At 37.8% G+C, this 26,735-nt stretch overlaps 1 protein-coding gene across 11 annotated transcripts in view; it reads right to left on the reverse strand.

Annotated features, from left to right (window-relative positions):
• Positions 1-26,735, reverse strand: part of TRIP12 (thyroid hormone receptor interactor 12) — a 75,419-nt gene that overhangs the window by 12,000 nt on the left and 36,684 nt on the right. For 6 of the 11 annotated variants that reach the window (XM_072042714.1, XM_038183469.2, XM_038183467.2 and 3 more), the window contains 28 exons: positions 21,122-21,227; positions 20,236-20,372; positions 18,912-18,995; positions 17,431-17,526; positions 16,314-16,462; positions 14,619-14,654; positions 14,443-14,538; positions 13,951-14,043; positions 13,643-13,804; positions 12,820-12,888; positions 12,527-12,692; positions 11,748-11,865; positions 11,455-11,611; positions 10,981-11,134; positions 10,214-10,442; positions 9,440-9,558; positions 8,656-8,863; positions 7,695-7,795; positions 7,393-7,567; positions 6,698-6,839; positions 5,595-5,786; positions 4,992-5,143; positions 3,016-3,188; positions 2,508-2,581; positions 2,200-2,399; positions 1,871-1,998; positions 1,448-1,599; positions 840-982 (listed from right to left, as the gene is read on the reverse strand). In XM_072042714.1, coding sequence (XP_071898815.1) covers positions 840-982; positions 1,448-1,599; positions 1,871-1,998; positions 2,200-2,399; positions 2,508-2,581; positions 3,016-3,188; positions 4,992-5,143; positions 5,595-5,786; positions 6,698-6,839; positions 7,393-7,567; positions 7,695-7,795; positions 8,656-8,863; positions 9,440-9,558; positions 10,214-10,442; positions 10,981-11,134; positions 11,455-11,611; positions 11,748-11,865; positions 12,527-12,692; positions 12,820-12,888; positions 13,643-13,804; positions 13,951-14,043; positions 14,443-14,538; positions 14,619-14,654; positions 16,314-16,462; positions 17,431-17,526; positions 18,912-18,995; positions 20,236-20,372; positions 21,122-21,227 — 3,811 coding nt within the window. The remainder of the gene's footprint in view (positions 1-839; positions 983-1,447; positions 1,600-1,870; positions 1,999-2,199; positions 2,400-2,507; positions 2,582-3,015; positions 3,189-4,991; positions 5,144-5,594; positions 5,787-6,697; positions 6,840-7,392; positions 7,568-7,694; positions 7,796-8,655; positions 8,864-9,439; positions 9,559-10,213; positions 10,443-10,980; positions 11,135-11,454; positions 11,612-11,747; positions 11,866-12,526; positions 12,693-12,819; positions 12,889-13,642; positions 13,805-13,950; positions 14,044-14,442; positions 14,539-14,618; positions 14,655-16,313; positions 16,463-17,430; positions 17,527-18,911; positions 18,996-20,235; positions 20,373-21,121; positions 21,228-26,735) is intronic. The other 5 variants (XM_072042715.1, XM_038183470.2, XM_072042712.1 and 2 more) reach the window with 2 other exon arrangements.

Below are 26,735 nucleotides of genomic sequence, written 5' to 3' on the forward strand. Positions count from 1 at the left end.
TAGAGGAGAAAAAAGGGAACCAATCTAGAAACAGCACAAGCACTCTACCTTTCATCATTTTCAGAAACGCTTTAATCTGTAAAAGACTACCAATTAGAGAAGCTTCCTATTTATCAGTTTTACTATTCTTGAAGATCTGTGCATGTTAACAGTGTAGTCCTCCACTAACATCACAACTGAAAAAATTGTTTTATGGAGTAAACGCTACAGATGTTTTTATAAGAATATACACTGATAATCACTAAATTTCTTCATAAAAATTCCGGACAATAAAATTATTAAATTGAAGCACTGAAAATTAAAAGGCTACGTAGTCTCTCTAGGGGTGAACTTCCAATGTGGCTTCAATTAACATGCTTGAAAAAAAGCATGAATGTAAATCCTGACTTCTCATTCTTTCAAGCGCAAAAGTCTTAGAGCTTATAACCTATGAACTTGATAAAGATCTGTATTTTATCTATTGTTTTAAAAATATTTCCTTTTATACCATATTGAATGTGCTAAGATAAATGCAATGAAATAAGAGTCATTATGCAGTTTAACAGGAGAATAAATGGTACAAAGAACCACATTTCTGTTTCGATCAGAAAGTTTTAAACTGCTTAGAAATTCCCTTAAGAAGTTGTCCAAACTTTGCAGCCAGTCTAACCATCCACACTTGGTTTAAATTATGCAGCAGAGGTGTATCATCCAAGCCTCACTATGCAACTTAAGACTTGTTACTACACTTTATTCTCCCCCAACACTTTCAGAAGTGAAACATATGCTGCACCTGGGTTGCTCAGCCAAGAGGCCTACTGAACTCAAATTAGAAATACTACACTATAAGTCATTCATACCATGTTTTTCCAAGTTCTGTCAGCCAGGTTGGTATGTTTCCTGTCATAATTACCAAAGGATCCTGAAGCTGCCTGTTTGCTTTTGCTGTCAGTTTACTGTTGATAAATTCTGATGTCGGAATAATCTCCTTGCAGATTGCGTTCTGCGATGTTAAAGAACAAGATATTTTTAGTTAAAGAAACATTGGGGGAAAAAAACTCTTTCTACAGTATTTTAACACTTCCAATTTGCTTATCACAGGAAAAAAGTTTCACTGCTACTTTATCAGTGAATAGAGTCTGACTAAAAAGACAGAGTGAGTAGGTTTCTACTACAGATTTTCTTTCCTGGATTAATGATATTTTTTGAACTTGAAGAAAGTAACATGGAAACCATTTAACATGCTAAAGCATATATGACTGACTATATGAATTTATAGTCTTCATCAGAAGTTAGATAAATAGGTATGGGAAAGAAGACAGTATTTACATTATTCTTTTTTCTGGTTGGTTGATTGCAGGGCAGGGTGTAGGATACAGACCAAACAGAGGGAGAAGGCTATTTTATGGTGTTTCTGGACAGCTGTTTGTATCAAGTATGAAAGTGATTTTACAAGTGCTATACTCACATCGTACAAATAATACCAGTATCGACTGATAGCATGTAAAACTCTCAAAAGAAGAATAACATCTAATGAAGGATCTTCAAACGTTATGTTTTCAGGTGGAGAAGATATGAGGTAAACTTCTAAAGGATTTAATACCGAAGGGCATACACCATCTAGCATGAAAAAGAAAAACTGTTATCAACACTTATCAAAAGTCTCCAAGATTTACATTAGAAACCTAGATAGTATTGTCATAGGGTATTCACTCAACCAAACAACTTCATTAGACAATTCAGTTAGTACTACATGTTTAGTTTTAACATCAACATTAACGTGTGCTTTCAAGGAAGCTTCTTGTATTGCGTATGCTTTAAGATGTCTCTCTTCCTCCCTATCCTTTCAGTAATTTCACGAGTTAACATACTACCACAGCAACACACTCACCGTGCCACAGTTCATCATGCTTTTTAGAATTTCTAGGTGAGGTTTTCGTCGGAGCAGTTTGTGCTCTTCCTCTTTTACCACCAACGCAGTCCTTATTACCATCTTCATCCTCTCGCACAGGTTTGTACCTAAAAAGGTAATTCAAAATTAGTATTGCATATATGGAAAGAAAAGTTATAGAACTGTTAGTTTGACTACCATAGATTTACTTCAGTGCAAGTTAAAGCTGAAATAAAAACTTCAGTTCTTGAGTTATATTCGATTTTTCTTTATTTATATATCTCTCTCAAACTGGAGAGGCTGTCCCTTGATTTCTCCAGCCAACTTACCAAATGGTATGTGTTTTTGTCCAAATCCCAGCTCTTCCTAATGGGTTGCTTTCATCATCCGTAGACTCCCTCTCCTCCTCAGCTTGCAAACTGTACTGCCTAACTGCTTGATACACAGTCATATTATATGGCAGCAAGTGATCTCCAATGTAAAATTGCAGTCTATGTCTCACATTCCCTGAATTTAAGAATTGAGCAGCCTGAACAAAACAAAAACCAGAAAACGACACAAGTTAGGAAACTCATTGCTTTCCTTTAAGCTTCTTTCTATACCATCCCCTTCCCTTACCCACAAAGGGAATCCTTACCAAAGATTCATCTATTTCTTCATCTGACCCATCATCATCACTATCCTCATCATCTTCTCTAACTCTTCCATAACCTGAGAAAAGAAAGGAAAAAGACATACTTACTTGCTTTTACACAAAATGTAGTAATGCTTTTGTACTCCTTTATAAACCCCACTTCTTAAAATACTTCCAAAACACGTAAATTCAAGAATGTAAGGTTCGTCCATTTTAGAACTAATTTCAGTATTTTTCAAATATATATATTTCAAATTTGCGAACTCCCCACATTATAATCAAGTTCACTATCAGATCGGCTACACTACTGTTATTTAGATAGAATTGTTTACAAACAGGAAATGTTTGTCCCAGGAAGAGGCAGCTTTATTTTTCAGCCTTACTCTACCCCCACTGTGAATGAGATACATTTATAAGTACCTCACATTTGTCTTCAGCATAATCCTCAGAAACTTTTACAGACTTTATCTTAAGCAGCAAAACACACACAATGACAACATAAGACAAATACCTCTAACTACAAGGTATCTTTCAATGGCTTGTACCAAAGCCAGAGGATCAATCTTCACAGGTCCACCCTTCCACTGTTTCACATTAGCACAGTCTGGGTGTCTTTGCAGCTGGCATTTTAATTGATGTGTATTGAAGAACTTTAAAGCTTGTGATCCTCTGTTAAGAGAAAAACTCAAAATAATTTGTGAAAAAAAGTTGCTACACAAAGAATCTAATAACCATAATTGCATTAAAAGTGCATTAAAATAGGCTTATACATGCATTTAAGAATCCACTTGTGTTCATTCACAGAGTATAATTTCTCATCTTATTTCTTTAAGAACAAGCTATTAAGAGTCAGATAAACAGGTGAAGGTTTTTATTCTATAAGAACTCCAGAATCTAAGTTGGACAAAGTTTTATTTCCAACAGAAGCCGCATGGCTTAAGGGAAAGTCCAGTCCGAGGTCTGATTATAACATGGCCTATACTGCCCATCTTTGAGGTATGAAGTTCTTCAGTGGTCAGCTGATGCCACAGAAGAGTAAGAGCTGTGTTTACCTGCAGTACTATGAGGATAGGAATTGAGGATGGAAAATGCAAATCTCTCTCATGTTTTTTAATGATCTAAAGAGACAAACCAAGACCTTCTCTGTTTTTTCTTGCCAAGTATAGTTTATACGCATGTTGCAAGCTATCAATACTCAAGCTAATAGTTCTTACTCAAACCTCTTAATCTTGTGCTGCTTCTATTTCCAGGTACTAGTGAAAGACTACCAAATCTTAATGCCTCAAAATCTTAATTGACATAATCTACAGTAAGACTAGCAGTCAAACAATGCTGCAGTAGTCTGACTTTCCACATTTAGTATTCTAACAAAAGTAGCAGTTTTTCTTTTATGACTAGCAAGTGTGACTTTTGTAGTTAATCCTTCCTAATATGCACTATGTTTATAAAAAGAGATAAGATTACAGAGCATACACTATTTGAAAAAGCTAACACCAGGAACAGTAATTCCTTCAAGTATTAGAAAGCCATATATTGCATTCATCCCCAATAATTTTTATTTAAGTCTCACTAAACAAGTACTGAACTTCAGTGTACATAATGCTACAGCACGAGGCTCTAACACACCTATTATAATGGATGTTCTATCACAACTGGTGATAAAATGTCCACTCTGTCTTGCTACTTGAAAAAGAAGTTTATGGCACTTCAAGCTTTAAAAGGGAAGGAGTGTGGAAAATATACATATGCTCTGAAAACTATTCTTTAATTTTTGAGTAGTCCAAGGAATATCCATATAATTAAACTGAGCCTTCAGGTAGCACCAAAAATACTCCCAGAACTCGCATGCAGCCTGTACTCTAATAGACTTTCTAGCTGCTATACACTGAATGAAAAATAGTATTGATTTACTACAGAAAAGTACAGAAAATAAACTGCAGAAACAGGTTTTCAGTAGTTCAAGTTTGTTACTTAGAACATAAATATTTAATAGGATTCTAAATTTAATCTATATTAAGATCTATATTAAGACACAGGACATGTCTACAGTTATTTTAAACTATGACAGCCAACTGTCATCACTCAATCTATTATCATCCAAGAGAAGAGAACCTGTCCAAATAACAAAGTTGAGCACTGTAACACAAACTTGCAGTAGTTCATCACTTCACTAAAAAAAAGTGTTACCAACAAAGATTATTTCTTTCTAGTGTTGGTTACACGGGGACAAGGAAGACGTGAATTTTTGAAGTTTAAGTTCAGTGACTGCATCCATCCCCACTCTAAGGGGGAAGTAGTTTCAGACTGTCACCAAAGATCTGTTTAAATATTCAACCCCTCTCTGAATAAGAGGCAACTGTGTAACTGCTTTTGTCTTTAAGAGGGTCAGAATTCTCCATTACCTCCTGGAACTTTCAGTGTTGGTTGAATCAAGGCTTGGCAAACAAAAGCTTCCAACGAAACTGTTACCTGAGCATTAATCCTTACCTGCTCCCTGTTCCATTTCCACTAGGGAAGTCATGCACTTTGACCGGAAACTGTTCCATCTGACTGAGGCAATTGTTCATTTTATGGACCAATGCCAACAAAGGTGCATTTTCTAATGGCTCTAATCTTCCAAGTGGCTCTTCTCCAGGAAGCTGGAATATATTCAAATGTTTTGGTTACATGCCTCAATTAATGCATCTTCAATAACTTTCAACACACACAGTACACAAAAAGGTTAGAACTCAGTGCTCTCACTTAAAGTACTAGCAATATCAGAACAACTAGACCACATAACACATGAGACTTGTTTCAAGAACACACTTTTCATTTAGTTTAACGATTAACGCTTAAAATCTGTAATGCTTAAAATCTGTAATCTAACCAGGAGCAGGAAGCTTCACTGAAACAAGGTATTCTAAAGGTTTTTGTTCTGTAAAGACACAGAATTATGTGTAAGTTGTAGTGTTACATATCTTAGTCATAAACAAAGCATTCCTTATAGCATCTCAGAGTTAAGGTCATTGCTGAACCTCTCCGACAGTCACGTATGTACAACTTAAGAGAAAGAAAGCTAAGAATGCCCAAATAAACAATAAAACTTACTGGAGAGGAAAAAAATACGTGAAGAAATCTTTTTAATCTGATATCCCTGCTTACAGCATCTTTCTCACTTTTAGATGTCAAATAAAGCAGCAGTTGTTTCACAAATCCACTATGCTGGATTTCAAATGAGGAGACGTCAGATTCCGAGACAATGCTACGGATTTCTACAAGGCACTCTGTTCCACCATCCACCTGAAAAAATACAAAGATAATATTTTACTACCCAAGTGATAAGGGATTAAGAAACACTCTCTTCCCACTGCACAGAAGAGCTCTTACAGGGAAAAAGGATTCTTTTTAGTAACTCAATAGAAGTCATGACTGAGAAAGTAAATTGAGAATAAGCAACTTCTCTGTTCAAAAGTATACATTAGAGGTAACTATATATATCACCACCACCCCTGGCTTTTAAAAGAAATGCAGGGTCTTATTTCTGTCTCCTGTAAACTAAAGATGAGCTCCAAAATACAAAGAAAAATAAATACTTGTATGGATAGTGCATGACATCCGTGTGGAGAGAAGGAGGTGGTAAAGTTTCATATTCTAATGATTCCTTAGGTCAACCTAAGTCACTTGTTTAGCTACTTTACAAGTTCAAGGTTTAGACTATTTGTCAAGGATCACAACTGCCTGACAAGCAAGGCTCAAATTCTTGGAATTCTACTACATTTGGCCCAACCTGTATTTCTTCTGTCCTTTCAACTAAATACTACTAACCTCTCCACAGCCCCTGCCTGAAGTTCTGACTACAACTTATGTTCTTCCATAGGTAGAAAGTCAATCCCTAACACTTAACTGCAGAATTTTTGAAACAGAAAGAGAATGCTTGAAGTGATACATCACCAGGAACAAACAATACCACTGTTAACACAAGTCATTTATCATAAAAGATAACGTGTCAAAGGTTATATAGAAATTTTTAAAAAAAAAAGAGCCACAAGTTTAAGAAACATTGCATCATTGCTTAAAATAATGAAAACTACACTTAAAATATTGGCCATATTGTCTAAGATGGCCAGCTTTCCTCTAGACCCACAGCCTACTCTTAAGCACTTCTACTCCTTCAATTCCCACCCCTTTCAAACAAGTCTGTCACTTCTAACCTGGAGGTTGAGTTGTTCAGTTGCAGTGCAAAGTCTCTGTAAAACATTTAGTGCAGGATTGCTTCCATCCATGTTTTCAGAACTAAAGTAACGGTCTACAAATTTATGGGCCTGCTCCTTAATCCAGCCCTTGATTTTTTCTCTGTAAAGAAGCATATACAAGTCATTTGGCCATACACTTAGCATTTGCATATCTCAATATTACAAGTAACAACAACCAGACTACTTCTCTCCATGCCTAACAACAAGCATAGAAAACAAGCCTTCCCTTTTATTCAAATGTAGTAAAGACATTTTATGCTGACTACTTGTTGCACACATTTTTCCCAATTCTCCAACTTTTCCCTAGTACATTACTATATGCTATGAAAATAAGTTACTTTTTCTTCCTAAAATTCTTATTAAAGAGTGGGTCGGGAAGATCATCTAGTCCAAAGATCTAGCTCAAACCCCCTCCCCCGCCATGCACAAAGCCATCTTTCACTAGATCATGTTGCTCAAAGACCTGCCCAACCCAAGCTTGAATACCCTGAGTGATGGGGGATCCACAGTTTTTCATTCTTTTCCTAGAATTGTTTTTAACAGTGCTTACCCCCAAAATATCATTGATGTGCTACCTAATCACCTAATAGCTTATAACAAAGTGGCTGCACCTCAAAATCATCTTCATAATATGTGCATTTTGACTTGCATACCTGTTATTGGAAATTGTATCCTTGGAAGCAGCCCTTGCAAGACCACTTACTCCTGCTGTTCGTGCTGGTTCAATGTTATTACTGTTAGACTGTGTGCTTAATCTTCCCCATGTTTTAGGATTTAAACTTGCCAAGAAGGAAGATTTAGGAGATTGAGTAGTTGTAGGGCTTTTAGCTGTAGAAAGCAAAAAAAAAATTCAGAGGATCTCCTAGAATCAACATGTTTATTAGAGCTAGCACTGTTGACAGCTTATAAGCTTACTTTCAATTTAGGAGTTAGTGTCACATTATGCATATTTTACCTTGATTGTCTACTTTCTCATCATCTCTTGGAGGAGAGTATTTTGGTCTCCTTGGCCCTCGTTTTGGCAGTCTTTTTCTCTTCAGAACATCACTCAGTCGTCTGTCCAAATTTAAGAATAAAGTACCATGATTCCATCCGTCACGTTCATAGGCATACCCATCCTTTCCATTCAAGATGGATCTACCAGATATATCCTCAAGGATATAAAAGGTTCCAATCCATAACAAGGGGGAAACAAGGGAAGAACAGACAGAGGGGGCCTCAACTCTAATTTAATGGGAAGGACAAAGTGATTACTCCATCGAGAAAGAAGGGACTTGGCTTGCTGTCACCCCTGGCAGTCAAATACAGACAGGAGTACCATTGAATAAAAACATTCGAATTCTGAGGAACTATCATAACTGTTCATAACATGTCGTCATTCCTTTATTTGAATGCATTTAATACAAAATATACACAAATTATTGAACAAACAACAAAAGACACTTGACCTGCTTGCCCCTTATTATTAAGTTACGGATGACTTCTCCCTCCAGTCCCCAGCAGAAAGGAGCCATACACCATAGCTAGCACTTCTCTGAAAGAATCCTCTGAAAGAATCCCTGTCCTCAAGAGTTACATGAGACTACAGCTGTTGCTCTTGGCATTCTCCAGTCTCTCCCCAAAAAGCATGGATTGTTTCCTACCATTACATCATATGTATCAGGTCACTAGTTTTTGTTTGGTTGTGGTTTTTAGTTTCTTTGTTTTAATTGTTTGCTTCTTAAAGCATTTCATATGAAATGAGTTAGAGCTACTAATTGGTCACTTCAACACCTCTTCATTTTACTAACTTGAGAGGAAAATACACAGCAAAATGCAGCTGATACTGTAGCAGCCCACATCAGTCAAGATTATTTTTTTTTTTTTTTTGAAGAGAAAAGATCAGATCATTTGTTCAGAAGAAATAGCACACTTACCCCTGTGGGCTCAGATCCAAAGAATCCTCCCGGCTGTGTTGTAGGCTGGGAGAGCCCAAATCTGCAGCTGCATTACTGGCAGCAGTGGCTGTTCCAGTACTTATTGTTGTAGTGGTACCCAGCGTTCCTGATCCATTAGTGCATACTTTTGGTGGGCTTGTTAGCAAAGCCTCAGACTCTGCTAAGTTTTTCACTTGGTGCATCACTCCTTCAAAAAAGAAGTAGTCTTTATGCTTGGGGGGTCTTTGGGGCTTTTTGAGGGGGAGGTTGGGGATTGTGTTTGCATAGACAGAAATAGGTTTAACCTGTGGCTTGACTATTGCATCTTTTGCATGCGCACATAAGTTTTAAAAGTAGATTAATTCTTTCTGAAAAAAATTAACCTACGTAGTTTAAAAAGAAAAGTGACAACAGCATTAACAGTGGCTAAAAAGTCATAGTAGCTTCAAACAGACTCCCCACCTAAGATTCATTTATATTGTCCAGTAAGACTACCCATGTAACTTCTGCTAGCCTTCTCCAGCCTAAGCGTAAGTTCTCTAGCATCTAGTGCCTGTACAAACTTGTTTCAGATGTCAGAAAACACATTTGTCTCCTTCAGAGCCTTGGTCAGCTCCTCTCCAGTCATGAGGACAGCTTACATGGATTTGCCTTTATTACGCATGACAGATGGACTTGTTACAATTTGGGGAAAGGGGATTTGGACACACACCCCACCCCCAAAATACTAACTACAGAGGGAGGGGCACAGAGGGGTACAGGAGGGAAATAAAGAAAGGATTACCTTCTCTTCTGAAGTAAACGCTAAAAATGTCAGGTAGCTTTTGCATTAAGATTTCAGCCATCTGCAGAGCTCCAACCACTATCTTAAGGTCTTGACTTGACAGCATGGAGGCAATATGACTACAACAGATATTTGTTAAAATCAGGTTTGTCGTTTTTAAAAAAAAGAAAATCAAGCCAGTTCATCTTGCATACACTCTAAGTATTAATCCGAAACAAGCAAGTTTCACTGCACTTTCATAAGAGTTATAAGACAAAGTTCTTCTGCCACCTAAGTCACTTATGCCAAGTTTTTACAAGTGGCACAAAGGAAAGTAGTTTAGTTTTTCAAAGGTGGTACAAAGTTTTTCAAAACTAGCAGTCAGTTTTCTAACTGCATCCTTTTGTCTACACCCCTAACCTAATAGTATAGCAAGTAGGGGATGTTTCAAGAATAGAACTGAACTTTCCAGCATATTGCCTGAGAAGTCTGTTATTGTTCAGAATATTACCTCAAAATTCACCTTGCTACAGGTAAACTTTAGAAATTAGGAAAAACAGTAAGTAGTAATATTTGACATAACTAGTACACAGAACCATATAAGTAATCAAGAGTTTCCATTATGGAAGTCTACAGTCAGCACCTACTACAAAATCTAAGATTAAAAAAAGTCTTGAGAAGCTAGGCAGACCCAGCTTTGGGCAAATAAATAAAACGATTTATATAGATAAAAGTTAAGTCAATTTGAGCTGTAAAATCCAAACTAGTTTCATTTACAATTTTTCATGAACCTACCTTGAAACAGCATGGTTTTTCAGCACATCCTTCAGAAGTTCAGCATCAGCAAAATAAATTATCCTAAGTATTGCTCTAAGGCACTTGTGTCTAACAGCAGGTCCAGCTGAAGAACTATATACTTCATAAAGGACACCAAACAATGTTTTAATAAAGGATTTTGCCAGTTCTGGGTCTTCTTTCATTAGTTGTGCTCGGGCATCATCCTTCTTCAAATCTGAATGTCCACCTGTGAGAAATTGTGCAACAAATCACTGCACAGTTCTTTGCATCTCGCTCCAAAGTGCTTGTTTTTTGTTTTTTTCTTTTTTGAAACTGGAAAAGTTTAGATCTTGAATTGAAAAGATATGCTAATCTAGTAAACAGAAGTCAAACTGATATCAAGAACACAGCTACAAATCCTCTTCTTCCAACAATGCCAAATTGTGTTTATTCCATTGTTATATATTTCTGTGCCATAGCAAAGCCTTTTTTTTTTTTTAAAAAAAGTATGAACATTGTTTCATAAAACTCCAAGCCGGGAAACCCCCCCGTCCTCCCAATTTTTAATGCATTTTCAGTCTGCTGAAAAGGAGGTGCATACGTTTAAAATAATATATTTCAATTTGAATGGTTGTAAAGCTGTCTTCCAGTTTTTCAAAATAGTTCCATAGGAACAAGAAATGTATCAAACAAGAAATGCATTGGCCAATAAATTGACTACTGCATACAGCATTAGTTAGATATATATAGCTAGAGATACTGGATGTCTCATAAGCTATACTTACTAGTGTTTGTATTGGCTAAAGGGTTTGGTTTCCGCTGAATGGCACGTGCTGTTCCAGTATCCTCATTTATTTGCTGCATAGAGTTAAAATCAATAGTATAGACACGCCCAAGTGTCGACAGGCTTATTTCATCCTCACCCACCTGATGAGCTGCCTAAAGACAAAGTAGAGTTTAAAGGTAAGAACAAACAAAGAAGAGTTTAAAGTTAAGAAAGCCTTAGCAAAAAGAAATTCATACCAAAGTGGTGAGAGACGCAACACAGTAGCAAAAGCCAGTGACGGACAGAAATACAATAAAAACAGTGATTAAGCATTCAACAGTTCCTCCATTACTGAATACCCAGTGCTACATTACAGCAGAATGTTTGAGAAATTCATGTGCTTCTTTCTCAAAAGATGTTTGGTTTCAAAACCACAAAGAAAAGCACTCAGTTCCCTATACGACTTTTAAAGAACATCACCACATAGATATACCTCTATTATTCGACTATCAATCCTGTTATAGGGATGCCAGAGACCCCTGTCATCTCGCCACTGCCATATTGCGCCATCGGTATTTTGTGCATTTCCTTTCTTCAGCATAGTATCGACAGCAAAGATCCCCTCTTTTGGCAGACAAGGCATCAGTTCACTGAAACGATCATTAAAACAGCATTTTACTAGAAGTATACAATCGAGTCCATCTGAGCTGAATGCTCTTTACCTTCATTTTAGAGTTAGAATTTAACACTCTTACCAGATCCAAAAACTTAAAGTAGATAACTTACCAGATAAGAGAAGTAAGCTCATAAAGTTCTTGAGGACTTCGTGGAACAAGGTCAATTTGTTCTTGACAACTCCCATTTGAGGCTCCACAAAGGAGAAAGTGAAGAGTTTCTGCAATATCTGTAAAATTATTATTCAGATTGTTCATACTGGTATACAGACTCCAGCTTGTGTTGAATGCTGTAGGGCAGTGACTATTTCTTCTATAAACAAACAGGCAGAATACAACGTAGGACAGAAACCATCTTTCTGGACATTACAAAATGTGTGTCTGTTCTCTGACATGGGGTTTGTGGGTTTTTCATTTCCACCCCCCAGCTCCCACTTCTTTAAGAGAAAGCAGTGAGTGGGGAATATCACTGAACACAAGGTAGGGAAGAAAGCAGGGGAACATACAGGGCAGTTGAAGTTGCAAGTCAAATTTCACAAGATGAAAAGAAGGAACAGAGAGCAGACCAAAACAGTTACACAGCAGTTACTTTTCATTATGTTTTCCCTTTGAAAAAGCCCTTAAATCACAACTTGCAGAGTTAATACAGACTCAGAAAAGATCAGGTGAGCATTGCAGTGACAACAGCTAGAAACAGGAAAGGGAGGTAGTGGGGGGAGCAGAAAACAGAACAAATACTTTCAACGGGATTAACTAAAAGCTTTGTATCCCAGGAGCAGCACAGTAAGAAAAAAAAACATAATATTTGTTTAATCAAGTGCTTAGAGTTCCATCCTAACCATAGGCACAATTTTAAGTAGGCCCCCAAGACACGAAAAACCAAGAACTCACTTTGCTTCATAAGTTGGACTGCAAGTGTCGGACAATTGGAGCACATTAAGGAAAACATGCGCACCACCATGATGAACATTCCTGAGCTCAGGATTGGAGGCGTCACTACCAAGAGTTGCTGGATATTTGTTAACAAGTCCTTGGAAGCAACCTGTTGGAGCAAGTTCTTCAGAAGAAAACAAAATCAAAAGTGTTAATGTGATTTCAAAAGGTAATCCCTTATGACAGACAAAGGAAGGGAACAAACAAACCCACCCAACCTGCAGAAAAAAACACCACACACACCCCCTTACCTCCTCATGCTGGAAGTTGTCCACTAGCCGTGCAAAACAGAGACAAGTGCTTTCAACAGACTTTTTGTCCTATTAAAAGAAAACATTAAGTATTTATTTGAATTAAACAATTTTAACTTTCATTAGACTAGGCTGTCGTGAAGACATTCATAAAACATCTCAAAAAGACCTGTCAGATGGTCTATTTCACCCTCTGCCAACTAAGCAGCATTGTTCAAATTTCTTTTGGTGCAATAGTCATTATGAGTGCCCATTTATTATCACAGCAGCATTACAGAATAGGCAGATCTTTAGAGTTCCATGATTTAGAACCAACTACTTGAAACTATTGTGCAGGAATAAGTGTTGTTTTTTTCGCCTTTTTTTTTTTTTTTTTGAAAGAGCGAAATTCATCCCCAAGGTCAAACCAGCAAACTAATCCTCACAGCATAACATTAATTGAAACTCAAGCTTTCCAGAAGTAGGAAAGAACCTTGCAACTCCTTTATTAGGAAAAAAAAGAACAGCATTACTACTAGATTTACTCTTATTGATGGGGCAACAAGTAAGGACAGCAAAACCAGTCAGTCATGCTCTCAGTTCAGGTACCTTACTTATCTCATTTTACAAAGTTAACATGGGTGTCATGAATCCTTACAGCACAGTTAGAAAAACAAGAGCTTCATACGCGCACCGAAGTATCACAGCTTGACAGTATAGAAGCTTTAAGGTAGTTAGCAGATTGCAAAGGCAAACAATACACAGAAAGAGCTAGGTATCTGGAGGTAGCTTTATACTCCTTTCAGATCAAAGTGAAACTTTTTGCTTTATAATAGCTTCTTACCTGATGGGTTAACCTTTGCGTAAGCAGTGGCAAAGAGTCTGCCACAAAGTGAAACTCATCAGGTGTTATACTCTGGCAGCAGTTGGCAGCGATAGCTAGTGCATTCCTCTGTGCATTTATACTGAAGAATTCCAGATAGAGCAAGCAGTCTGCCAACCCACCCTATAACAAAACAAAGAAATGGTTTTTCTCTCAGTACTACTAAAAGTTACTGAAACTGATTTTCTTGCTTCATCTTCACAGAGCTTTCAGACTACCCACGTGGGAATTGGTATGTCAAAGTAAAGGATGATTTCTTTCATACTTACTGCCTGCAGAATGGCTTTACTATGCCTGCGTGATAACATCTCCAGGGCTGTCAGCGCCTGCTCTGCCACATCAATGCACTGAATAACTTGTAACTAGAATAAAACAAGAATATTTGTAGATCAATTGTTAAATCACTTTGTAAAGACAGTTTTCTTCATTAATGTTAGACTAAGATGTGCTAATGCAGCTACACTGCTAGCAGTAACCAAATTAAGTAATTGAAGGCAAGATCAGCTATGTAGCTACTCCTCACATTATTAGTTTGTATAACTCAGTATCTTTGCAACACCAAAGTTTTCTGTGGATCAGAGAGTGCTTTTCATTAAGGATATGAATAAAGAGTAAACCCATCTTAAAAGCTTCTGATATGCTATGCAGCATCATATAAACTATGAAAGAAACTATTATATTGAGGGTAATCCTGAAGTTAAAACAGAAGTTAAGACAGAAACCCCTAAGATTTTTTCAGTACTGTTTTGATTTCATGTTACCTTTTCCAAGAAGACAGGAATTGCATCAACCACTACAGCAGATGATCTAGGAAGTGCTTCCATCATGTATGTTAAGGCCCGACAAGCATGGTTCATCTATTAAATATATAGATTTGTTACAAGTTCAGCTGATACATTTGTTCAAAAACATTTCTTAAGAATTACAGATTACTTACTATGTCAAAGTTGTGCTCCATCTGCAGCAATGTTATCTGTTCAAAAAAAGATTCTTAACTTAGTAAAGAGTATAAAGATCTCAACATAACATACACAAACCTATATGGTAGCTTTTGACTCGGGGCTTTGAATTTCAGTAGAAGTTACAGGAGTCACTACCTATTCTTGATCTACTACAGAATTAGCAAGACAAAGTTTAACTTCGTGAGACAGAGTTTCGCAAAACGTGCCCTCGTAAACAGATAATACTTTTTAAGTATACGTGTATATACACACACACACTCCACCTAACATACATACATAACCATGCATAGCCATGCATAGTTTTTAGACTATGGTTTACACAATATTAATTGAAATACATCATATAGGTTATGAATCAGCACAGGTGGTGGTGGGTTTTCTATTTTGTTTTAAATATACAAGTATACACCAGTTGTACAGATTTTGCTGCAACATAAAATTTAAATGTAAATTAACGCATGAGACAGCTGTGGAACAAGTTTCACGTTTTTCCTATACATCATTCTCTTGGCTCACACCTGCCTCCAGGCATGGAAGAACCACATCCATCCTGAAAATTATCTGATGGTTACAGAATTGGATTTTCTATATTCTCTTAAAGCACTTCCATTTGTTCTGACCATAGCATCCAGAGGCATACAATAACCTTACGTTGAAGTAAGTGCACTGTCTTCAAAACCATCTATCAGACCTTATCTCACAATGTGTTCAGACTTGACAATTTTCTCTTTAAACATGTAATGAGCTTTTTTTTCCTAAGCATTTTTAGTGGGTTTTGTTTAAAGTTTGCTGTTCTACTTCTGTATACTTTTGACTACTTGCTGCAGTTTGCATTTCAATATAAAATTTAAGTCCTTCTACGCAGCAACTACCTTACTGACAACATGTGCAGCAAGGACTTTTTCCACTGACATTTACCAATTCTTACCAGAGGAGAAAGACTCAATGGCAAGCAGACTCTATTAAACTGCAACTTAAAGGCTATTTACTGGAATCACAAAGTTCTGGGGGCTGTTTTTCTGAAGAAATACCCAATGATACACATACTACGGCCTGAAGGCTATGCAAATAAGAAGGGAGAATACAAACTGTTCCTGGAAGTATTTTAAATTTTAGGCCCACTAATCCTCATCAATTCTAAAAAAAAATAAATAAAAAAAATATGACTAGTAAGGCCCAGTATAGCATAACTTATTTAGGAAAAAACCTGATGCTAAAAAGCAGATAAGGAAAAAGTAGGTAATAGAGCAAGAACAGACAGTATTTGCAGAACCTAACGCAAGCAAGCTATGGAAGAAAAGTAAACTACATGCCAGCTGTTTTTTTTTGTTAGTACTTTGGTATAATTAGTAACACATTACACACTCATTCCTTAGACCATCAAAACACATCTCCTTCATATATTTGCAGGAACATAAGTGACATCTTTTATATACCCATTCAAGTTATTAGCTCTAAGAGATAAAGAGTTACATTATTAAAACTGCACACAAAAATGAACTCCATACTAAAAAGAGAAGAAATGACACATTGATAATTCCAGTGTTAGTTCTATGTGCAAGCTAACATCAAAGGCATTTGTTGTTCCATTTCAAATACTTCATTCAAGCAAGATATTAAGTGAAATATTTTATCTTCCAACAGAAACACAGTTTTTTGTTTGTTTTTACCAAAGCTGGTACAACACTCTTGACTGGAAATCCTCCTAATGTTTCTTCATTTCCCATGACCAACAGCTGGCACATCTCAATCACTGCCTGTAGTTGCTGACTTTCATCAGTGGCTTGCAGACCTTGTAAAAGCTGTTGGGCTTTAGAACCTATATATCCAGAAAAAAAAAGATTAGGAAAGAAGATATTAGAGAATTTAAGTGTTCAGTGCAATTGTTACGCTATATTTCTGCCAGAGTGGAAGACGAGAGACAGTTTGTCTTCCTCTGCATTTGTAGTTTCACTTCCTTTCCCTGCCATAAAAAGGGGGAGGGAAAGAGAAATGAAATCTCACTCTTAGCTGGCCTTCCAGTGCAGACTGGTCACAGCTCAGGGAGTTCACCACACTGCTCACCATAGCCATCTTTGCCAACCTACAGTGGGTGACAGAACCCATACCACTCCACCTTTATAAAGGACTTTTCAGTATACCCCCTAGATAATACAGCACGTAGAGTATCCAGACCCCATCTTCTTCTTGGCAGGCAGTGTTACAGGCTGTCTTTGGCTCTCCTGGAAGCCAAACCAGCTGGGACTAGAAGGTACACATCTTAGCCAGCTGCATAATGCAGATATGGTGGAACAAGACTAAGAGCTCATGTTCTCACTGACATAGTCTGAGAACTAAGTCCCTTTTGAAGCTCTGAACAAGGCACCATAGAACTGTTAGGTTGTATTGGTTCTAAAGCTAGCTTAAGCACTCATTTAAAGCTAGCAAAAAACCCAAGGGGGTTCAGAAGTCTTCTGCTAAGCAGCCCATCATGCAAGAGAAAAAGATAATGAAGGGGTGAAAAGGCAAGAACCCTCCCTTCCCCACCTAGAAGGGAACATCAAGATTTAAAAAAAAAAAAAAAGAAAAGGACAGAAATGAAATATGGCTAAAGCAAATTTCTCTTCCTTACAGGAAGAAAAACTCATTAATACTGCTGACCAGTGGTCTAGCATTCATGACATACAAATCTCCAACATGGAAAATATAAATTATGTAGCTAACACAAATACGAGAATGTACTAGTGGCTGAATTCTACTAGTCTGGAAGTGGAAAGAATCAAGTCAAATTAGACAAACTTGGCTTACTAGCTCCACTTCCAATTGTCCTGTGGAAGAGCTGCGACATCCGAGGACCAAGAGGGCCAAACAGGTGAGGAGGAAGACCCCTAGCCTCTAATAGAGCTAAAAGCAAACAGAGGATAACAGCCATTGTCAAAGCTTCTACATATATTTTAAAAAGCTTAAATTCCATGAAGCTATAATTTAAGACTAATAGAATTTTGATACTTTAGGAAAGAAGAGTTAGGATTAGATGACTGTAGTTACTTCAGTTTCAAACGCACCAAAAAGATGACCCTTAAGGAACAAATAGGTCATTTTTATACACATCAGAGCATTAATGCCCCTTAAGAAGTCACCCACCAAGTTTTCAAAACTTTATATTTTACAGAAGAAATCTGGTCTACTACGTTAACGTTGTAAGTTTAGATCTAAAATAGCAGATACATAGGCTGTAATTTTAAACCTGAACTCAAGCTACGCAAAACCGGCTAAACTTATCTTCACACATTCAGGACTCAAGTAGCATTATTAATCTGAGGAGAGGACACAAGTTTCACAGCTTTACTTCCTGATGAATAGGAAGGCAGAGATCTTATCTCTGCTGAAAATTAGCATTTTTAAAATAACACTTTTCAGTAGTCCTAAACTAGACTAAGTGGGTGATTCCAATTTTTACGGTAGCAAGCACGACCACTTTTGATCAACACAAATACTGATCTATAATAATAAAAAATTAGTTCAACATTCCTAATGCATACCTATGCTTACTGGGGGCTATAAGCAAGTGAACTCATACTGACATAGCACTCCCACATTAGTGATCCAGATTTACCAAAAACTGTCATTTGCAAGGAAAATTACAATCACAGAACTCCTCGCACAGTAGTTGACAAAAATTGTTAGAAGAGCTGCAGGACATAAAAAACTGAGTTTGTACCTTCCTGTGTTTCAGATGGGAGACCTGAATTCTTCTATAACTAAAGCATGAAAGCAAGCATGTTTAAGAACATTTAGACTTTGATCAAAGCTTGTAGTTATATGGCTATCAATGACAAGGACAAAAAAAGTTATCCAGAATCAGGTAGATTAGATTAACAGCAGACCTAATCCAGCCTGTCAACTGGAAACGTATTCTTGCAAAAACATTCTCATACTTCCAACAATAGCCTACACACTTCATAGGACTCAGTTCTCAATTCTCCTCCTCCCTCCCAACCCCTATATCCACCTGAAAAAAAATCAATAGCAATGTATTACACACCACGGAAACATCTAAGGACACTAACCAGTCCCTACAGATATTAGTTCCAAATTCTCACATCTTCAGTGAGTTAAAGCTTGCAGTGTCACAGTTCATGGAAACTACAGTAAGCAAAGCAACACATTCACAGACGTAGAAACAAGATACAGCCTCCCCGCATTATATAACAGGACGTGTGGCAGTACAGCTATTCATAGGCTGCAAACAAAAATAATAAATTGAAAATTAATTATAGCTTTTATACCTTGTAGTCTTCCCATTTCAGAGTCATCTGACTCACTTTCTCCAGATGTTGTCATACCTACAGCTCCAGCAACAGAACTAGAAGCTGAAAGAAATAAAATAGATTAACATGAGTTGAAGCACATACAGAACTACAAAATTTGCATTGACTCCACCATCAAAAAAAGCATCCACCATCAGAAAGTGCTGTGCATTTAACACTGTCACCACACTTCTACAATTGTCACTTCAATTAGACCAATTTCAGTCTAGAGATCAGCCTTTCCAAAAACTAACAGAAAGGCTATACCAACACAAGATTATGAAAGAAGTCAGATCAGCAAATAGCATTTCATGTGTATTTCATAGAATCATTCAGGTTGGAAAAGACCTCTAAGATCATCTAGTCCAACCTTTATCCTAGTACTGAAGTCCACCATTGAACTATGTATTTCTTAAAGACCTCCAGGGATGGGGACTCAGCCACTTCCCTGGGCAGCCTACTCCACTGCTGCACAACTCCTTCTGTAAAGGAGCTCCTTCTAATACCCAACATAAACCTCCCCAGTGCAACTTGAGGCCATTTCCCATTGTCTGATCACTTGGTGCTTGGGAGAAAAGCCTGATCCCTACCTCATTACAACCCCCTTTAAGGAAACTCTAAATAAGGTCTTCCCTAAGCCTTATTTTCTCCAAACTAAATAATCCTAGCCCCCTTTTCTAGACCCTTCACCAGCTTCATTGCTCTTCTTTGGACACAGTTGCCTGCATTCTTAGTAATTTTATTCTCTTGTTACACTGCCCTTCATTCCAGTTCATTTTGACTTTTATTAGCAATGTAGCTAATTTTAAAAGCACAGACATTTTGAGTTTTTCTACCAGCCAGCATAATTGTTGGAAAGCTCCTTCAAAATCACTGTTGATTAGGACCAGGTGATAAAATTAAGTACCATTTAACAGAACTGCATAAACAGGAGTACATGTATTAATTAACCCAAAGACAAATTTATCCAATACAGAGAGGCTTGCAGTTTCAACAGAAAACATACAAAATATTTTCCAGTAGTTATTAAAGAACTCTCACAGATAAATACTTGTCTTCTATATTCTGAAGAGTCTGGCATCTCTTCAGTCAGCAGCACAGTCATTTATGTAGCATTCACTGAAATCAGTTTTCAGGCTTTTTTTTTTTTTAAAGTGTACTTGATTGGAAGTTAAGGTCCCTCATTCAAAATGTTCCAGAAGCTGTACCAACTTAAATCATAACTTCCTCCCAGAACTTAATCCTTGTAAGAAGTTCATATCCACATGTATACTAAAACACTGCAACTGGTATCTCTTTTTACCTGCAGCTCCCTGGGGAGCCTCATCAGTACGCGCAGCTGAAGAGTTAACTCCATCCTGGTTGTTGTCAGGATCAGCCATCTTCTCCTGTCGGCGAGCTTCAGCTGCTCCTCTTTTGCCCAGGCCAGAGCCTCGCCGACTAAAGATTTGAAAAAACAAATGTTTGGGAATTTAAAAATAGTCAAAATTATCACAAAGTGACTTAATTACAAACCAAGTAACTGATTTGTACACATCTGAAAAGAAGTTTGATGCCTGAGTATTCATCTTTAAAAAAAAGTTCTGAACTACTCAAAGTACAAAACTCTGACATTCAGCTTGATTTTCAATAGCAGATCAAGTTTAAGGGCATTGGCCTTTCTAAATCTGCTTTTTAAAACATTACTATTGTCACTACTAAAAATATACACATGCTTATGATGTAAGGCATCAAATTCAAGTGCATAACTGACGACAGGAACAGACCTCAGGCATATCAAGTACTTCAATATGCACCATACCACTTGCTCAAATGCAGCTATTGACAAACTGATTGGTACAGTATTAAAACAGACACCCATGGGCACCATACGGTCTTATTTTTCAAAATTGTCATTGATTTTATTATTCATAACAGAGAAGTTTAGAACTCTATCTTTTTAAACACAGCCTTTTTAAGAAAAGGATTATTTAAATTTGTGACATTGCCTGTGGGTACTTCCTCCCCTCCTTCCTCTCAATAAGTACCTCAGCTACCGGAGTTGTGATAGTGCCAAACTCTATGCATTATCCATGACATTAGTATACAGGGTGACCCTGCAAGCCTGAAAAACTGCAGCTCTTTCTGCAACAGCCAAGAAAGATAAATATCCATCCACAGCAGTAATCACATCTTGTTTTAAGTTTTACCTGGTACTAGCACAGGAGCCCGTGGTCTTTTGCCGTGTGCTCCGCCGCAAACTGGGGAGCTCAGCAGGTGGTGATTCACTGCGCTTCTTGGTGGATTTTCTTAGGCCTATGTAATATTTAAGGGATTGAGAATAAGTCAGTCTTTAAATACATAGCAGCTCTACAAAGTGAAACAGGACAGCTTCTACATAACTACAGGAAGTCTACAACAGCTTTTAGTCACCTTACACTGATCTGCTATTCCACTGAAAGAAAGGCTTAAAAACTTATTTTTACTCATTTATTTTTTGTACCAAACTCCAAATTGTTACTTGGACACCTTTCTGTAACCCATATGCTTCAGTTACACAGGAGCTTGTAGGTCTCCTCATGCTCAACAAATACTGTAAGATACATTATTTCCATGTGTTTATGTTCAAAACACCTAAAACAAAAATGATTTAGCTTTAGAGCATAGAGAAAAAGAAACCACAGTGTGTTTGGGGGGGATATCTGTTTTGCCCCCACCCCTTAGGTAAATGTGTGCAGCATTAACTTAGCCACAATCACTAGACAAATCTTAACTTTTAGTCACAAGCAGTTCGATCTACATTAGTATGGCTTAACAATAACTGCCTTAAAACCAAATGAGACTCCCCCACCCTCCAGAAGACAAGCACTGCCAACATTGAGATCCGCAATGTTTTGTGTGTGTTTTTGTTTTAACTACATCCCTTCAAACCCTATCACTGCTGTAAGGTCTTCCTATAGGCAAATAACCAAGCATATTTTCACAACTCTGGGGAACGAATTGAGTTTTTAATTTAAAAGTATTTGCACTGTTGAAGACTAACACAGCTGATATTAATTTGCTCTTGTTTATGATGAAATAATTAGAGCATTGCTCCCTCTACTGGCAACACAGCAGAAACAGAACACATTTAAGCATGAACTGTATTTTAGTACAGTACCTATCAAACTGGCTTCTGCTAATTATTCCTAAAAAAATCCAGGAATATTGTCATACTTAAGGATGAAGTAACTATGTAACTACATAAGTCTTGATAGAATACTTAACAGAAAAGGGAATGTAATTCGAAAAGTTATTACTGACCTAGTCAATAGTCTGTCCCCTGGACACTACACCGTATCTGATCCAGGAACACATTAACTGCATATAGCATTAAGTTCCATGCAGATTAAGGTTAACCTGATATTCCTGTGTTTACCATACACCTGGCTTATTAACCCCAGAAACTTGGCAACCTAAGAAAACAAGCGACTGTACCTAACAGCTACTGCAAACTGAGCTGAAACAAGGCAGCCACCTGGATTTTCAGTCTGTACACACAGATTATGCATTTTTTTTTTAATATATTTTACTTTTTTAAAAAAAATACTCCTAAAGCAGTGGCACTTTTACTATGCATGGTTGCAAACCAACAATTTAGGTTGAAGTTGCTAAAACAGAAGCAGTTAATGAATCCAGCCCTATTTACATCCAGTAAATTACTTGCCTTGTTTGTGGTAGGGAAGGAAGGGGGAGTGCTGGAGAGAAGACAAGAGCAGTTTGAAACAGCTGCAGCAGGATCCTATGCCACAGCTATCTATGTTTCAAGTCCTATAAATGCAGATTCAACAAAACTCCTCTCATAGCTGACTATTTTACATTAAAAAATGCATGCATTAAGTATAATCGCACTACATTTGACCACAACAGCCACTCTAGGAGTTCATAGCTACAGATACCAAATAGTCTACTTCTCCATGTAACATCGTGATGAGATTCTAAAAATGAGGTGTACTTTTGCTTTACATTTGTATCAGAGAGATTAACTTTATGTCCACTGGAAAAATAAACACTTGAGCTCCTCACATCAGAAGGTCAGCTGCTGCTTGAAATCTGTGGGTTCTCTGTTTCAAGTGGTCAGCACTAAGCATGAGGTTTGTTCTTAGCAGGTTAGCAATAGGCAAATCAACCACAGACACCACCTTCACTGAAAATGAAGTGAAACGGACTTAGCATAAATCCTGGCTTAACATAAGCTAAGGGCAGCAGTTTCACAAGGCAGAGTTAAACAGCCTGCTGCTGTGTCTAACAGTGTGGTTCTGCTCACTTGTGCCTTACTACCCTGACCCAAGGCCGAGGTGCCCAGCACACACTCGCTGCACACCTTCCTCTTGGTCACTCTCTGTCAGACCAGTGAGCTGAGCTAGCGGGACAAGGATCAGCTGAGCACAGCCACCACGAAACAAGATGGCAATGAAGCTGTAGAGGGGATTGCCCTTGTCCATAAGAAGGGCTCAATTAGTTGAACCATCGCTTTAAACCAAATTACCTCAGTAAGGTTCTGGAGAACATAGAGTTTCCCGTTATTGCCTGCTGGATGAGCTGCAGAACACATCATAGGCTGAGCACCCAGAAAGCTGAGTTCATTTTCTCCTGCTACTCACTGAGTGCTCTGCTCATCACATCTTTTTTGCATGTTTCTTTCTTCCCAAATCTTTTCTTCTACACGTCTACCATGGCACTTGTGTGCATCTACCTCCCTCTAGTCATTTCCCAGGCTAAAAAGGAAGTGACAAATGATTTCTCTGAACTTGTTCCCTTCCTGCTGTCCGTAGCCACTCTTTGCCTTTAAAGTTCATCATTTAAGAAAGCTAAGTCAGTCTTACCACTTGCATATTTTGGGAAATCCTTCGAGTCTTTCCAGCACAAGTTCAGGACTGCTAGCTCCTTCAGCACAGGACCCTTTTCCCTCACACTTTCAGATTTAACCCTCCCCTGAACGCCCTGCTGGCAGGCCTCCTGCCTGGGAGTTAGTCCTGCACCTATGGGAGTCACAGGATGAGAACAGCCCCAAGCCTTCACTGGCAAGCAGGGCACAGCCAACATCCACGTAGATGGAATTAAAGATCGCTATGGCTGTCTGCCCAAGGAAAGCACCAGCCATGCTGCCACAGACAGCAAGGGCTTTCAGGTGAACTAGTTTCATGTTCATCTCCAGAAGTTACTCAGTCAGCGCCACCCCTGTAACAGACAGAGCAACCCTAAAAGATCCATTTCAAAGAACTAGGAGATGTCCACATGTGACACACCTTCAAAAAAAATAGGTTTAAGCAGTTCATATTAGGCAACTACAGCAGTTTCAAGATGGAAGCTTTAGAATTGAAGCAGAGCCCTAGGTTTCCCTATGGCAAGCAGATAAATTGCTCATGCCATGACATCATCCTATTTGCATGCCAAACACGCATGTTAATGAGTCTGAAGGAAAAGAGAACCAAACAGGCTAAACCTGAAACACTGTAGCCTTACCAAAATAAAATGTAAAAAAAAAAAAAAATAATAATCTGAAGAACATCTTCACATTTAAGTCTGTTTACTGGTCAGCATTTCTGCTGTATGAAAGAAACAAGTTCTGAAAGCAGCCGTACTACATTTACTTATTTTAACAGCCTTAGTGTATTACATAAGCCAAAATCAAGTCAGATTTTCAAAGTATATAACCCCAAACACCATTTGTTGGCAGTTCAGAGAGATAATCAATAGAGATTTACTTCTTAGGGCTGTAAATTTACATTTTAGATTGGCTCCTGCATTGAGCTGCTTTCTAGCTCAAGCAATAAAGGTGGGGTAAAAACACCATTGGCAGGGGAAGGCACCTACTATCTCTCTAACATGCCACTGTGCCCCTCAATACCAACCCAGACATCCTCAGCTGTTAACTGGAACCCCACAGAGCCCATCACCACAACTATAACCATCTCTTACCTAGTCAGCTTATTTCCTCAGTGCAACATACAGGCACTACAGGCCAGCATTGCCACCTACCATTACAAATAAACTAATTCAGAGTTATTTTCAGACTTCCCCTCACCCCTGCCCATCCCCTTTCAAGTCAGGAGTTACACCACCATGCTCTGTGTTCACCTTTATCTGGCTTTTCACTATATCCATCAGCCTTCTCTTCTCAGCCCCCCAAATCTTCAAGTACTAGGTTGAGGATTCTCATTTATGGATAGCTACTCCAGGTCACCCTGCTCTCAGCATCATCCCAGCCATCACTGACAGCTTCTTCCTACTTAAAGGTAAGACCCCATACAAAGAGAGGCAGAGATTTCCCTGATAATAGAAGCATGAATAACTATAAAAAAAAAAAAAAGCTTAAGTCATTTGACACGATTTGCAACATTCCAAAATTTCTAAAAGTTATAGTGCTTGAAAGGACATGAAAATAGTCAAATCAAGAGCAAAACTAAAAATTTGCCTTTAACCAAAATATTTAGCTGCAGAACAAGAGGTGGAAGCCTTCAGTCTATTTTGATTTTTCCAATGAACTTCCTGGCCTTTATTCAGTAATGCCACTGACTCAGCTACCCTTGCAACACGCAACTGCTATGTATCTAGCTGAAATCTCTGAAAGTCAGCTTGGCTGCATTTAATGCCCATTACTTATCCAGTGAGGACAGAACAAGAAACCTGAGGTTTGTCTCCTCCAGTATGTGGGAGGCTCCTGCAAAGATGGCAATCACATCTCTCCTCATCCTTCTCTTCCATAGGGTAAGCCACTTCAGCTCTTCTGGTTTTTCCTTCAAAGATCACAACCACTAATAATAATTCTTGTACTTGAAACTACTTTAAACTGAACCATGTCATTCTTTGACTGCCATATCCAGAGATGAACAGCACTGTATTTACATAGACATGGCTGACCACATCGGCCAGTCACAATGATCTCCCCTCTCATCCCAGACCATTCTTCAGTGAACCACTCCCCCACCAGCATTTTTCCCTGGCTTCTTCCATGGCTGTTTATTTTACACTAGTTATATCAGCCCTATTTCAATTTTTAAACAGCTCTTTCATATTATACCTTTATACAAATCTACTGAGTTTCAGCTTCTACTAAGGTAACTACCATGACTTCTAAGCACATTTCTCCAGAGGGGAGTACACCACAGTTTGATCTAGATCACCATTTGCTTTACTGCTTTAGAAGGCCTTAGGGTTGTTATTTGTGTGAGATACCAGCTACTCCTGCTCCCTTATCCTCCAAAGGTATTAGCTTACCAGAGAAAATAAGTTTGACCTGACCCCTCCTTCCTTAAAAACCTACCCTTGTGATTTCTTATTTCTTAATATTTTCTTGACATTTCTCAACATTGTTCAAAATGTGTATCTTGTTGAAATATTTCAAACTTGTACCAGTATTTTCTAGTTAGTGAAGCTGTATAACAGCCAAGTATTAACTTATCCATCTAAGAAATAATTACTATTGATTCCCAGATTATTTCAATTTGTTGTCAGAGCTTTAATGAACTATTCAAAAAGCTAAGACTATTTGAAAATACAAATAGTAGCACTGTCCATCTATTCTAGATGGAGTTCTTACATCTTAGTGATATTTAGCATAATCATACTCCAGTGATATTCAATAATAGCTACTAAATTAAGTTTTGTTGTTATTCAAACAGATTACACATTTTAGACTTCCCAATATCACATCTTTTCTCCTCAAACTGGGATGCTACCTAGAGAAAGCAACTTTTTTTAAACTAAAATGGAGTCTAGGAATTCTTACTATGTTTTGTAACCCTTAACACTGGCTTTTAAGTATACATATTTACAGTCTAT

The sequence above is a fragment of the Anas platyrhynchos genome, chromosome 9 (genome assembly GCF_047663525.1).
Source record: "Anas platyrhynchos isolate ZD024472 breed Pekin duck chromosome 9, IASCAAS_PekinDuck_T2T, whole genome shotgun sequence".
In the NCBI taxonomy this organism is placed as follows: domain Eukaryota; kingdom Metazoa; phylum Chordata; class Aves; order Anseriformes; family Anatidae; genus Anas; species Anas platyrhynchos.